Source organism: Gambusia affinis, linkage group LG09 (genome assembly GCF_019740435.1).
Source record: "Gambusia affinis linkage group LG09, SWU_Gaff_1.0, whole genome shotgun sequence".
Classification (NCBI taxonomy): Eukaryota; Metazoa; Chordata; class Actinopteri; order Cyprinodontiformes; family Poeciliidae; genus Gambusia; species Gambusia affinis.
Window position 1 is genome coordinate 19,801,606 of NC_057876.1, and position 14,804 is coordinate 19,816,409.

Here is a 14,804-nt window from a genome sequence, read left to right on the forward strand (position 1 = left end):
TCTTCACTCATAAAAAGCTACATCTAAAAATGTTTTTTCCTCATCATTTGTTGAATTTCATTTGTGTCGTCTGAGGGTGTGTTTTCTCTCCTGACCTTTTCACGACCACATGATTTAAAGTTTAGCTGTTGTTCTCGCCTTTTTTGATAAAATATGAATCTTTTTTTTTCAACGTCAATTAGGAGGAAGAATCATCTTTTTGTCACGAACATGTCACGAACACTCACAGCTACTCTGCCAGCAACCAGCCCTGTGTGGAGGAAAGAAATCTCAAAATTGTTGCTAAATTGCAGGAGTCTGACTGTAATATCAGTAATCATGCCATAATGGTGGTTTTCTCCCTTTTTTTCCCCATAAAAATACGAAACGTCGGATTTTTGAGCAAAAGCTCTTCGGCTAATTAAAGCCATACAGTGCTGTAGTGTTTTAGCCGAGGCAGGTCTCCTCTGCTGTTTGGGGTCTGAGGTCTGCTGCACACATCAACATGCAGCACATCAGTGTGAGATCTCCTGCAGGCTGAAAGTGATCCTCCTGACTGGCTGCTGTCCAAGAGCCAGCAAGAGCACACACACGCAACAAATACACATACAAACACACGAATGACTATCTTCAGACACACCTGCACGCACATGCAGATACATCCTGTCCCACACATGTACATGAATTCCTCCTGGCCGCCCCGCTGTTTCCCATCCTTCCCCACGCTCTCGTTTGGCCCTTCCTCTAGCCTCTCCACAGTTTAGTCTCCATGCTCGTTGTTTGAACCACCAGGTAGAGCGGCTGGCAGGTCGAGGCACTCTGGAGGTTGATGTATGGGTCATTAAGTCTGGCCGTGATGCTCTGCAGACAGCCAACACTCTCAATGTTTCTGTGTGTGCAGTTTGACGGAGAGGGCCCAGCTCCTGAAGAACGTCTTCAAGAAGAGCACGGTCAGTCTGTACCGCTCCGAGTCCATGCAGCATAACCTGCTCCGTAAGTTGCTCACACATCCGTCTTCTCTCTCTGGTTTCTTTGTTTTTTGTTCAGGTAGTGTCCGTAATTGTTTGGGTAAAAATAGACAGCGTAGCTCAATGAATTTGAAATGGTTATTAAAACTGCAATGAGAAGCATGGAGTGGAAAAAAAACTGCTAGAAACCTCTGGATCAGAGTTTTTCACCATTTACCAACTTTTTCTTTTTCTTTATTTTTTTCTCATCATGTTTTCCTTTTTATTTACTTGTTCAAGACAGATATATTCTTGAAGCAGCTATGTATAGATTGGGTATCTATACATAGCTCATTTTATCCATAACTAATTTGGAGTAAAATGGCCTAAAATTACATAAAATCCTCCATGTTACCAGGGTATGTCCTTTGGTCTTCTGTAAGACAGATTAACCAACTTATTTTGTGGACAAGTAATAATGTAGATGTTTGCTTCAATACAAGTTATTCATTTTATTTTACAAAATTCATTCAAGCTGTAAACGGTCAGCATTGCTAACTGTAAAAATCAGTCTCAGCGAGCCTGCCAACATTTTTTACACCTGTGATCTGTAACGCCGAGATTGGACTCTTCTAAAGAATACAAAAGAGATAATTTAATTTGATAATTGTGAAACTTTGAAACATTTCACCAAATCTAAGCAACAGCTAACTTTTGAGTTTTCTTCGCTCAGTAACAACCTTCACACCAAACAATGTTTTCATCAGCACCACCAGATTTTGGAAAACAAAGTGGAAAACTTAAACTTATAATTTCTGGACTGATTCTACCTGATGAATAGTTTTACTATTCATCATTTGGTCTGTGTGAAAAGAATCCATCTTCACTCAGACAGAAGATCTAAATGATTGATATATATATTCATGTTGGCGATGTCAAACAGCATCATTAATGCTGTGTATTATCTTACAAGGCTTTCTCAGCCCTGTCTTGTCACACTGCTAACTGCTGATATATATAGTAATCAGCTCAAACTGTGTTCAATTCCCAGCAGGCTTAATGAGTTTGCCAAAAGAAAAGCCAATGTTCCTTTTTCTTTGTTTTTAATAATAATCTCAGATGTTGTTGAAACATTTCTTCTCTCAAACCAGGCAGAAATCTGATCCCAGTTGAGCCTGAAATCAATCAGAATGAACGTCTATGTTTAATATTTAAAAGTTCACACAACTATCCAACATCCAATATCCTCTCAGGCATGGGGTTTATTTTCTGTTTTGTGTGTTTCTTGGTTCTTTTGTGTCTTTTGTCTGATCAGCTTGTTTTTTGTTTGTCCTTTAGGTGGGGATGAAATCGTTGTTGTGTGATTCATTTTTGATTCATTATTTACACCTCATCCCTATTTAAGTCTCAGCCCTCTGTAGCTCCCAGATAGACGCCTCTATCTCTCCTTGTAGCTTTATTTCTCGCTCCTTCCTTGCCGTGTGCCTCAGTGTGTCCTGAGATAAGCTCAGTAGAGCCAGATAATGATGAAATGTTGCGCTGTTATTCCCTCACATTGCACTCGACTCAGCGGGCTCCTTTGAACTGCCCTGCTGGCCGCCAGGCACTGAGCGAGTCATTTGACACCTGAAGGTGAGTCAGGGGCCAAAGGTCAAGTGAGACCCTGTTAGGAGAGTGAAGGTGTAGATTATAGTGTATCTTTACAATACAGATATACCGTGTGGGTGGGGGGATTGTGTGTTTTTCAGACTCGTCGCATTATTTCATTTAACAGAAATGTTTGTTTGAAATATTTATTCATTTATTCATTTGTATGTTAAGAAAACCAATATTACTTTCATCTAGCATTATTGTTGTAGTCCTGATAAGAAAACAAACAAAACTGAGCATTTGTCACTGCCAGAAATGTTTGTTTCTCCTCTAGTTATAGAATTGTATTAAGAGTTAGAAAGAAATAACTGAGAGCAACTGTTGTGTTCATTCTACCCTGTCCTTTGAAAATCTCCTTTAGGTCATTATTTGCATCGAGCTAAAAAAAATTTGAAAACGTACAGGTACTTGCTAATCTAGAAAATCATTGAAAAGTTATTTTTTTTCAGTTTTTTATTTAAAAAATGGATCCATTTGGATCTGTTATAGTCATATTTGCTGAAGCTGCACAACATATATCAAAATCATCATTTCAATATCAATTTGTGCTCTTGAAAATAGATTTCATCAAAAGATAATATTATATGTTAATATTAAAGCAACAGCTCAAGACATCAACTAAAAACTTTAAACTTGAGCACAGGTGGGACTTCTAAATGAGGAACGATCCCAAGTTCATTACAGAGTAACTTAAAGGAAGAAATGTTGTTTTTGGAGCAGCCATTTTAAATGTTTTATGGCGAATGTGTGTGCAGAGCTAAAAAAAATGGCGTACTATCATTCAGACTCATTTATACGTGATCTGTCAGGAGGAATGGACCAAAACTCCAGCAAACTACTGAGGGTTGCTAGTGATTCAATTTCATCAAACTTATGCAGTTTAAAGTCAAATAGTTTAAACTGCATGGAAAGAATCTGGTATTTAGTGAAGAATAATAATTTTGGCAAGTCTGAGTGGCCTAAAACAGAAAAGGCCTACCTGTAGTCTGATTTAATGTCCGATAGTAAGTGAATGTGGTTTCAATTTGGTGATCAAGATGCTAAACCTCACAATGAATGTTGTTGAAATATTCAACAGCAATGTCACAATATCACGCCAGCTCTAGTATTTACTTTGGATGTTTGTTTATTTCGTGTCCTCTATGTTTTACGTTCTGTTTGGGGTTAATTTTAACGGTGTCGCTTTGTTTTCAGACGGCTATGCCTTTTCTCAAGATGAGAACGGAGTGGTGTCTCAGTCCGAGGTCATCAGAGCGTACGACACCACCAAACAGAGAAGCAACTAGAGGTGCGCCGTCGTCCTTCTTGTTCCCGGTCGGACTGCCTGGAGCCATTGCTGCTGCCTCCGCCGAGGTTATTTAATGGACAGAAAAGCGTTGGTGGGAGCGTAAACTTCCAGCACACAAAGGAAGCTACGGACAGATAGACGGACTGAGGAACAATGAAAAGTCTTTGAAAATTGTGGACATAAAAAAAAAAGAAAAGAAAAAAAGACAACAAAAAACACCAGGACGGAAACAAACCGTGTTCACTACCGGCTGTGTTTGTGTGTCCAGCAGAATTGATGAGCACTGTGCATTTTTTGGCATTCTGTGGTCTGAAGTTCTTCACTGTTCGCGCTCAGTTTTGTCCAAGCGAACCTCTCCTTCCTGTTGAATGACAGCTTTTTAGCACTTAGCCACAAAGCCTAAAATCATTCTATTAAACCACTCCTAAACACTGTTAGTACCGAGGTAAACGCCACTGGAGAGGAGCTAGTTCAGAGGAATCGAACTTGTTAAAGATTGCCAAAGAGCAGTCGTGTATACAATCGTCCAAGTACTAGTGAATTCGGACAATTTTCTACCAAATGCAGGTAAATGTTCTCCAGACCACTTCAGAGCAAATGTTTGTAACGGTTTAGTTTGTTTTTGCACTTAAGTGAGCATCTCTTGTGTGACGCCTTACATCTGCTCATGCCTTCGTCCCCGTTTGTTCTTTTACCTTGTGTTCATTTAGGTTTTTAGTTGCTGCTTTTAAACATGTAGATGCCGTGCCTGGTTAATCCTTTTTGTAGCTTTATTCTTTTTTCTTTTAGAGCTGACAGTAGTCCCGTTTCCTCTTGTTTTTAACAGCCGGAGCTCAGCTCTCGACCTAAAATCGCATTCCACACATCACTCCTCTCTCAACAATCACAGCGGTGCCTACCTGAAACTTTTCCCTCTCAGAAGAAAAAGATTGCCAAGAATAATTTAGTGCTACTTGGAAGCTCTCTCCCTTTCTCTCTCTCACATGCACACACCTGAAGACAACAGCACTGTCTGAACTCCAGAGTATTGCACTCCTGCAGTGTTTAAAACTACAGATCTGCTCCTGCAGAGCTGAGCTGAAGGCAAGCTCACAGTAGCGGTAGTGTTTCCCCTAAAAATGGAGATTTTATCCCTTCAAACATAAGTGCCATTAGCTTAAGGGAGAGAAATATTAGCCAGGAAACTCCATGACAGTATCAAAACCACTTTCTCTCTGTAGTTCTTTGTGAATTTGTATTTTTATATTGGAGATCTATGACTTTTGCATTGATTGGCTTTGTAATGAATTGTCTATAGCTTTTCATTTTTGGCAAGATAGAATAGATCCGACGTGGAAACTGAGCTTTCTTAAATGTCTCGTAACGATTAATATGAATATTATTATTCCGGCTTGTTTTATTTATATTTGACTGGTCAGTGTTTTGTGTGATTGCTTTTTTTCTCCCTATGGGAGATCAGATTTCTGACTGTGTGTGTCACTTCATAGCCTGCATGTGCATGTGCTGTATGTATGTGTGGGTGGATGGACTGCATGTGTGTGACTGGGAGTCCTGGTGTGTCTCTTTTATTATCTATGTGTGTGTGTGTGCGTGTGTGTGTGTGTGTTGGTGCTTGCTCCAGTTGTCCGTCTGCACGACTTCAGGTATAGTTCTAATTTATCTGTGTGTGCTGCTGCATGGCCCATACAAGGGAGGGTGTGTGTGTGCAGGATGACTGCGTGCGTGGGCGTGTATGCGTGTGTGTTCAGCTTGCTTTTACACAAAGTGTTGCACAATGCACTCAATGTACCTTTCCAGTTGTTAATATCTGGTATGATATAGTTTTTAATTTCTAAAGAGTGTATATGTTTGTAACTTGTTTTACTTCATACGATGTACCTCTGCTCTACAGGAATGTTTTCTTTTTGTGTTTTAAGTTTCAGATACTTTTCTTGTTTTTTGCTCGTTAATAGCATAAAAAAAACTTAATTGGTTGTCGGAAATTTCCAAGCTGCTGAATGTGGATGTCGTCGCCGCCGTCGTCGTGGAAGGCTTGGACTGTCGCTTTTTCTTTTCTGCAGAGAACATAAAACTTTGTCGTCTGTGAATGTCGTGGGCTGCATGAATGAATAACACAAACTGTTCTCCGACGTGTTAACTGTACTACTCTGAATCTCCCTGGAGTGTTGATCACTTTGCAAAAGTTGGAAAAAATGCACCTTTCAACAATTTCTTTTTAATGTCCGATTCTGTTCTCTTCTTTTGTTCAATGATTGTTCTGCATGTTGGGACTGCAAACCTAATAAATGTCGTCTTTTACTGCCATGAAGGACTACTGAAATAAACTTTACAACCATGAAAGAACAGTGTAAACACACTGGCTGATTTTTGTGCATGTATAGACAACAACCAGTGATGCTCAGATTAGGATCTTCCTAGTCTATTCCCAATTTGTGGGGCTTTTTTTTTTTTAGGCACAATCTGCCAATAAATTTTTTTCTGCCACTGTAGCACATAAGAGGAAAAAAAATTGTGTTTATAGAAATGTCCCTAGCCTTTATCTCATTTTCATTAAACTTAATTAAGTTCAATTTTAATGCATTTAATTAATATAGAAACTAATCATATTTTGCAGGATTTGAGCAAAATCAAGTGAAAAGTGGCTGACTCAGATTTTTGATTGATTCTGTGTTTCTAAAAGCAACAGCATCAGGGAAACGGGGAAAGAAATGACAAAAACATCACCAGGAAATATGAGCCAAATACAGATTTTTGATTAATCAGTGTGTGGTTTTTGCTGTAGTCTTAATTGTCTGACTGTAACAGACAAACCTCCAGACTAATTTTCTTGTTTCACACTAGGGGCCCCTGTGTTGGCCTCTGCAGAATTCACTGTAAAAACAAAACGGACGCCATCTTTTGAAGTAATCCAAGGATAGCAAATTAACAGGAGAGGCTGCGGGGTAATGCACTGACTAAAATGGATGTAGCATTCATCAAGTTATATTTATGTTCCTGGAAATGAAAAGTGTGGAGGAGAATAGAGTTTAGTACACTGATCCTTCTCAAATTGTGAACGGGTGTGGAAAAGGATCAAACTAAGAATGGAAAAATGTCTGCAGTATGAAACTTAATTTTTTACTCTAAAATGAATACTTTGAAAAATTGTGATTTATATCTTTGTGTCAACATCACAGTTAAGTTATTCTTACTCATTGAACATTTTGGTGTTTAAGTTATGAAAAGGGTAATTTCACTGCTTTTTGAACCCCTAGAACCATCATCAGAATTTTTAAATTGGTTCTGTGCGCCATAAATTTGGTTGTGGTTTATGCTGTCTGGATTTATTTGCGCCTCTGTGTGAAAAACCTTAAATGAGTGAATAATAAATGACCTCAGAGGACTGCCAGAAGTAGAATATATTGATTAAACTACCTATTAACAAATTGTTAAAGTATTTCTTTGCATTTAATTAGTACTTTTAAAAATAAATATCATCCTTTCACACTGAAGAAATTTTGCACCATACAAATAAAACTGATTTAAATAATATTTAAGTGATCTTGAACATCTGTTTCTCTGGTCCTTTAGATTTAGCTGGATTTTTTCTGCAGGCCTTCAGTTTGACATTAAAACTTTGAAAGAATGCAACCCTTAATTTGAGTTTATGAACTAAATCACTAGTGACTTGTCAAACCTGTTTGCTAAAATGACGGCATTTAAACTTTCTAAACATTTTACAAAGTGGGAGCATACCGTGACAGATCTTTACCATTCCTTAGGACTGCAGACTGCTGTGAAAGAAGGTTGACTTCTCTGTGTTGAGGAATCATTTCTCTTATGTTGTGCATCATTATCCTGATGAACCACTGTATTTTCAGTATTTTACTTTCCAGAAGGATACTTACCGTATTTTCCGGACTCGCAATAAGCCGCACGAACAATTTAAGAAAAAAAACACACACAAAAAAAAAAAAAAAAACTGGAAACGTACATATAAGGGGCTGGTATCTCCGCCGCTCGGTTTTCCACAACGACGCAGCAGAGGGTTGTGTCCTTAATAAATGCGCTGGATTTATTAAGGCGCACCCCTGCGTCTCCAACGCCGAACCATGAACTTGTTCACAGCTGGCGATGTGTACTGCCAGATCAATAGTGTTCAACTTTAAAGCGGCATCTTTTTCTTCGTGTTGTTTCTATGATGAGGGGGTATGAGTTTGAATAAATTTCTCTGTTGTGCCTGCTGCTATCATGTGCATGTTCTAAATGAAAATTAGCGCTTTCTTTGATTTCCAATGTTGACTTCCAATGATTCACTTTCTGCTAAAGAGCCCCCTGGCGGTTCAAGAAAAATCTTCAGAGAAACCGCACCGGGATATAAGCCGCATGGTTCAAAGTGTAGGAAAAAAGTAGGGGCTTATAGTCCGAAAAATACGATTCTTAAGACCTTAATAGTGTTTAAAAAATAATTCCTGATGCCATTCACCCCAAAATGTTTTTCAGGGTGTTTGAAAGAAAAACAAGCCCAAAGTGTCACAGTTCCTCTTCTAGTGCTCCACTTTGTGAGACCTGAAGTGCATGGTTCCAGTTAAAAATCCACCTAATGTTTGTGACTATAGAACAGAAGAGATGTTTATTTCTGCCAAGCCCCCAAAAACAACCAGCCGACATCTAGTGGTTCTTATAGACTGTCCTGCTCACTGTAAGAGAAAAATGGATCTTCATCCAGGAGTGAGGTTCTCTAATTAACCCACAATCAAAACTCTCGGATTAAAGTCAGATTTTTATTTGGGGTTTTTTCAGAGGCACTAATCCATTTTTGTAGATTTTATTTTTATTTGGTAAGGGAGACAGATTTACATCCACAAGAAACTTGTTTTGAAAACAGCCAGATTTTCAGAAAGGAATAAAAGATCTCCTAATGTTTCTGATTGTATCTGATGTTTAAAGTTGACCCAAACAAAGCGACATTAAGCTGGTTCTTTTTTTATTTGACATAATTTAGATGAATGATTGTGGCTGCTGTTAATCATGGTGGTGAATACATTGTTTCGCTCGGAAAAATGACCACAAATCCCAACAACAGGGCTTGATTATATGAAAATCTAAAGAATTCTAACTAATGCGTTCTTGTTATTGTGGCAAACAGAGGTTGTGTGGTTTTTCTGAAATGTTTTCATGAGCTCACAACTGAGAAAAAAGGCAAAGTTCATAAAACACTTTTGGCAAAAAATAGTCTGAGTGCTCCTGTAAGGAGTGTAGCTTTATTTAACTTTCCAAATGCATTAAAGTATCTCTCCAAATTATGTTCTAAATCTGTTGCCAACTTGTACTTTCCTTTGAGAGGACAGACGTTGAATGTGTTGCAGATGTTCACCCTGAAACTCATCCTGTAAGATGCATTCTTGTGATAAAAGCTGTAATTTTGTGTATCCTCTCCACGCAGCAGCAAACATCCGCGGCAGGTTTCAGGAGATGCTGATCACCAGATCAGTTTCACAGTCAGGTAACCGGGGAACAGAAAGGTCTTTGTGGAGGCTCCCTTATAGCTCCTGCTGCAACATAAACCTGTTTCTGGAAGGAGTTGTTTTTAACACTGCGACCATGCCATGCTCATTGAGCACTGACAATGACGGATCTCAGCTCTGCATTCCTGCCGTGAAGTCTGCCGCAAGAAGAAGCTACAGGTAGGGAGCTACTGTGTTGGTCCGACCAGTCCACCAGCCGCCCCCCATTAAGTACTCACTTATCTAGCTGCTTTAATAGGACACCCTCACACATTCATGTCTAATAGATCAGGGTTAGACACTCAGGAAAGGAAGAAAATATGAACTCTAAAAGCTAACTGCACATTTTGTAGCCATCATTCAGTCACTGAGATGTTTGGGGTGTTTTTCTAGTCTGTATTGCTCTCAAAACAATATGAATGTTTGGGCTTCGACTCTCTCCAATAACATTTAATTTCTTTATTCTTGGCCACTTCCTGCTCATTTTCTGGTGTTTTATGAGGGAGCAAGATCCAGTTGCTCCCTCTGTTATCCTCTTGTACACGATAATGATTTAAAATTGTTTTAAGACCTTCATAAATCCTTTAACAGACTCGCAAACCGCATCAATCTTCTTCTGTGAGCTTTTTGGATCTCTTCATGGTGTTTACTCTCAAAGGTTATTGGGACACCAAGCTGGATATCTGAGGTCTAAACTTCCATCATAATACAGAGCAAAGACGTTCTTACCTTTATCTGATGAGATAATGTTTAATTTTAGTTGATGTAAGCATGCAGGTGCCCTTTTTCTATTACCCATAAGGAAGCTGCAGTGTTTTTTTTAACAGTTTACAAAAAAAAGCTAGAAATGTATTTTCTTCATTTTTAGTATTTCTATATAATATTTGCATTTTTAGGTATTGTTAGATTGTTTTAAATATCCATATATCAATATGTCACAAAATTACACAAGCTGCTGAAGGATTTTTTTCATTATTTCCCATGACCATATGTCTGACCCAAGGGGACTGGAGTTGTTTTTGTGTAGATCTCAGATATGCTTCACAGAACTGGCAATAAAACAACTTTTAATTAGCGTACATTAGGAAATCATTTCATAAAAGCCCACATTTCCACACAAAGAAAGCGTCTCTTCACTTCCAGGTGTCAATTTTTACATTTTAAACTTCCTACATTCTCTGTATAATATACTTCTATAAAAAAAAAAAAGAAAGAAAAAAATCAACATTTTGAGACATTTAGATGTGTTTGGAGGAAGTTGGACAGGAGTTTAGTTAGACCACAGGGATCTGCTGACTTTATAAAAGTGCATAAAATGTAGAAATGGTCCCCAAACAGGCCTATTGTTGTGTCCAGTTCACTCAATCAGTCCTTAACATCACAACCTGGGCAGCCATGTTTGTTCTCACTGACTCATGCTCCGCCATCCAGGAGTTCCTGTAAGCCTCTGGTGACCCCTGTCAGCTCTGTCCAAAGTCAGCAAAGCCCTTGGTTGCTGTGAAGGCGTCGGGCTGCAGGGGGAAGAAGTACTGCTGGGGAAGCAGGAAGCTGGTGCTCTGAACGGGGTGAGAGGGTTGGTGGAGCTGCAGCTGTGGGTGCTGGAGCGCTCCTGTTATGGGCGGCGATGTGTAGGGCGGAGGCGGTGGAGGAGGTAGTAGAGTCTGTGGGGTCTGAGTTGGAGTGGAGGCTGAGGAGGAGACAGTGGCAGTCACAAGGCAGCCTTGCTGCTGCTGGGCCGGAGCCCCCAGAGAAAACCTCCGCGTGGAGCTGCCCCCGCCCGCTGAGCTGGAGCTGGTGGTGGCCGTGCTGGACTGCCGAGACGGGGCGCGCAGGCTGGGCGGGGCTGTGGTCAGGATCATGGGGATGGTCTCTCCTTGGCAGCTGCGCAGAGAGAAGCGGATGGGCTGCTGGGTGGGCTGCTTGGGCCGCAGGCAGGTGCAACAGTAGACCGCCACCAGGGAGCCGACGATGACGAAGGCTATGAAGATGCTTCCCACCATGAGGAAGGGAACATAGATGGGCTCTGAGGGAGAGGAGGAGTAGATGCAAATAAGATCCACAGCCATGATAGTAAAGCTACATATCTGGAAAATATTATATATATGAAAAAAATTCTTCTGTCACTTGAAACTTTGTGAAAATTAGAGGTACACTGATTGCATTTTTCTGGCTGAACGCCAATTCAGAGTTTGGCCGATACTGATTTTTTTTTATCTGAAATCTTTCTAAATATAGAAAGAAAGTCGCTGAGTAGGTAATAGTGTGGTGACTATTGTTGACTCCGAACTTGCAGACCTGACCTGCTGAGCGGGTCTGCCAGTCAAACCTGTCACAGCAGAGCAAAAATAGGACCGTGGATACTTTTTAGACCTTTGTGGAGGTAGATAAGATCAGAGGATAAGTATCGGCCGATCCCTGATCTCCAAAAATGAAAGAGGTCGTGGTCAATTTATTGGTGAACCTCTAGTGAAAATGTTCTGGATCTAAAGTTCATTATCAAGTTTTAGAAGTGAATTCACCACCAGAATTTAGACTTTAGTGACATGCACTTCATAAAAACAGACCTTAGCACAACTACTCATATACTTTTCCACAAACTTCAATGTACTGTATTTCACAAAAAAATCATCTTCAATATTTTACTAATAAAAATCTGAATATTACTATTCATATTCTGCTGTCCACCCCTTACTCTGATTCTCCTAAATAAAGTCCAGTACAACCAATCTACAGTACTTTTTAGGACCTCTGGTTGTTGTGATTAGAGCTGCATGTTGTATTTGTTTATTTTTTGCATACATCTCCACCAGCTTCACACAGCAAAAAAAATATATATTTCTGTAGCTTTAACCTCTCCGAATAGATCAGCAATGTCTGAGATTCTCAATTATCTGATCCATTTTAAATTCTAAAAACGGATTTGAGTCAAACCATTCAGTTAGATCTCTAGTTCTGTAGTCTTGGGTTTGTTTTCCTGCTGGAAAGAGAAACATGCCTTTTTGAGCCTCTAACGAATTCTCCAGATTTTACCCTTTATTTATATCCTGGCCATTATATCATTCATCCCCTTATCTAATGACACCCTGAGCAAATGCCCCTATCAAAAAAAAACAAAAAATAACACACCACAGCATTGGATTTCACACATGGACTTGAGACTACAGAAGACTGAATATGAACGCCAGCTTTACTTTTCAGATTTTTATGTTAAAAATTCTTAAAACTGTGCAATGCATTGCATCTATTTCAAATAATATGCTACTATGAGATCTATTGCATTCAATCTGGGAAACATGCATTAAGATTTGTGGTTTTGACATGAAAAATGTCCAAAGAATATGAATGCTTTTCCAAGGATGTGCTCAAAAAAAACAAACTTTTTTCCAGACAAACGGATCATTATCAAACACTTTAAATCATGCTTTTCTTTTAAAACCCATGAAATGTTCTGATCTAAACAGGGACACATTCCTGCTGAACACACAAACATCTCAAGTTGCTCTTCATGAAGCCTGGTTGCGCTCAGGAAGGAAATCTGTGAGCATTTATTTATTTTATGAGACACAGCGAAATCAGTTCAAGATTTACCCCGTTTCCCTTCTGGAAATTGAAAGAAAACTGATAAAACCTCTAAATTTAGGCAGCAGAAGATTAAAACCTACACAGCTTACTTTGCATGGTTTGTACAAGCTGTAAAAACGCATTTCCAAGCAATAATGATGTGATTAGCTCAGTTTAAAACAAGTTATGTTTGGCAGCAGTACATTGCCAACTTGTGCAAAAACTGGTTTTGATTCTGGAAAACCTTCAACCTCGACTTCTTCAGGTTTCATCTCCATTTCTTAGGAAAAATATATTAAAACTGTGTGTTTTATGAACATCGGGAGAGAGGCAGAGATATGCTGCATCATAACTTATCCAGTTTTTCCACAAATAAACTGAAGGGTGCGGAGGTAAAAGGAAGCATCTGGAGCTAAGATGAAAGCAGGTGGTTTGGAAACTAGACTCGTTTGCCAAAATAATGCTGAGAATACAACTTTGAAACAGCATGATTTTATTGAATCTAAGCAGCTCTCTAAAAGTTCAAAGCTGAAAGCAAAGCTTGGGCTGAGATTCTGCAGCTACATTTTTTAATATTATTTTGCAATATTTCTATTTTGGCCATGATTTAAAAAGATTGCATTGTGGTCTTTTTGTTGGAGACTCCCCCCTCCTCTTAAAGACATGAGGTATTTCTGACCAAGTCTCTGAAACTTAACCTGTTCTTCCTCGTCCAGATTCTCCAGCTGACCTCTGACCTCTACTGAAAGATCTGCCACAACTAATTGTAAACAGTTCAAGCATCTAAGCAAACTTTGTAAATTTTAAAAACTAGTTACATATTAGTGATATATAGTTATTGCTGCTGAATTTGCTTTCAGTTTTAAAACAATAAAAACTCTCTAAACTTACGCGGGGCAAACTCCGTGTTGTCCACCTCCCGGTCGTTGGTGCAGACCCCCTGGTCCAGGCGTGCGTCCGCGGCCGCGCAGCAGTAGCGCAGCGCGCAGGAGCCGCAGCACACGGTCGCGTCCGTGGTGTCAAAGTCTTCCGGACACTGAAAGCCCTCATGGTAATTCCCGTTAGAGTCCAACCAGCCGTGGCAGTACTCCCCTTGAGCGTCCGATATGCGCAGGTTCCAGGTCAGATATCCCAGCAGCAGGCAGTTCCAGAGGCGCACCATCCCGCCCGGCCGCTCCGGGTTCACGGTTCTCCCGCCGCCTCGCCTCTTGTTCGGCTTCAGCTGCCTGGACACGGGGTCCGAGCTGGGATGAATGTCCCCACGCGAAACTGGACCCAATGCATGTAAAGTTATGCCATTCTTGCTACATCCGAAGCGCGGTGGGACATCAGCGGCGTTTGAAGTGAACAGGATCCAAATGATGGCTTTAAGTTACTTTTAAAAGTCTCATCTCCGTGGCGAGTTCTGGTCCAGACGGAACCAGACCCAGCTGAACCAAATTGCTCCGGTTTCTTCTCCGCTTTGGTGCAGCAGGCTGAGAAGGGGCTGTGTGTATGTTCACCTCTCTGCAGATCTGCTGCTTTTGTGAATCTGGGCTTTGGGGCGCGCGCACGGCACCCCACTTCATCCGGACGTGCGCGTTCACGTTGTTCAACAACAAAAAATATTGATGCCTAAAGACTGACACTAAAGTTCTTATTTTAACTTGTTATAAAGATGAGATGGGCTTCACTTCAGCAACTATAAGTAGGTAAAACAAAACCTGACTACAATTTCTGACCTGGTTTGTGTGAATTTGTTAAAAATTAGAGGATAAACATCAGTCCATTGTGTCTAAACAAGAATCATACCTTTATTTTCCTTTCTAATTTGGGAAATTATGTTTTTGTGGTAGTTTTTACTGCTCATCCTTTGTGTTTTTTATTTTGCTTTGTTTAGGCCAGGGGTGCCCA

General features: G+C 40.0%; 2 protein-coding genes across 2 annotated transcripts in view; one reads left to right on the top strand and one right to left on the bottom strand.

Moving 5' to 3' along the window:
- Positions 1–6,207, top strand: part of atp8a1 (ATPase phospholipid transporting 8A1) — a 99,085-nt gene extending 92,878 nt beyond the window's left edge. Inside the window, exons 35-36 of the mRNA XM_044127822.1 lie at positions 881–972; positions 3,771–6,207. Of these exons, the coding sequence (XP_043983757.1) occupies positions 881–972; positions 3,771–3,862 (184 nt within the window). The 3' untranslated portion in view covers positions 3,863–6,207. The remainder of the gene's footprint in view (positions 1–880; positions 973–3,770) is intronic.
- Positions 6,208–10,400: 4,193 nt separating this feature from the next.
- Positions 10,401–14,480, bottom strand: shisa3 (shisa family member 3). Its single transcript, XM_044127253.1, has 2 exons — positions 13,803–14,480; positions 10,401–11,373 (listed from the first exon to the last, which is right to left on the bottom strand). The coding sequence occupies exons 1-2, from the start codon at positions 14,071–14,073 to the stop codon at positions 10,811–10,813; spliced, it is 834 nt and encodes a 277-aa protein (XP_043983188.1). The 5' UTR covers positions 14,074–14,480; the 3' UTR covers positions 10,401–10,810.
- Positions 14,481–14,804: the final 324 nt, after the last annotated feature.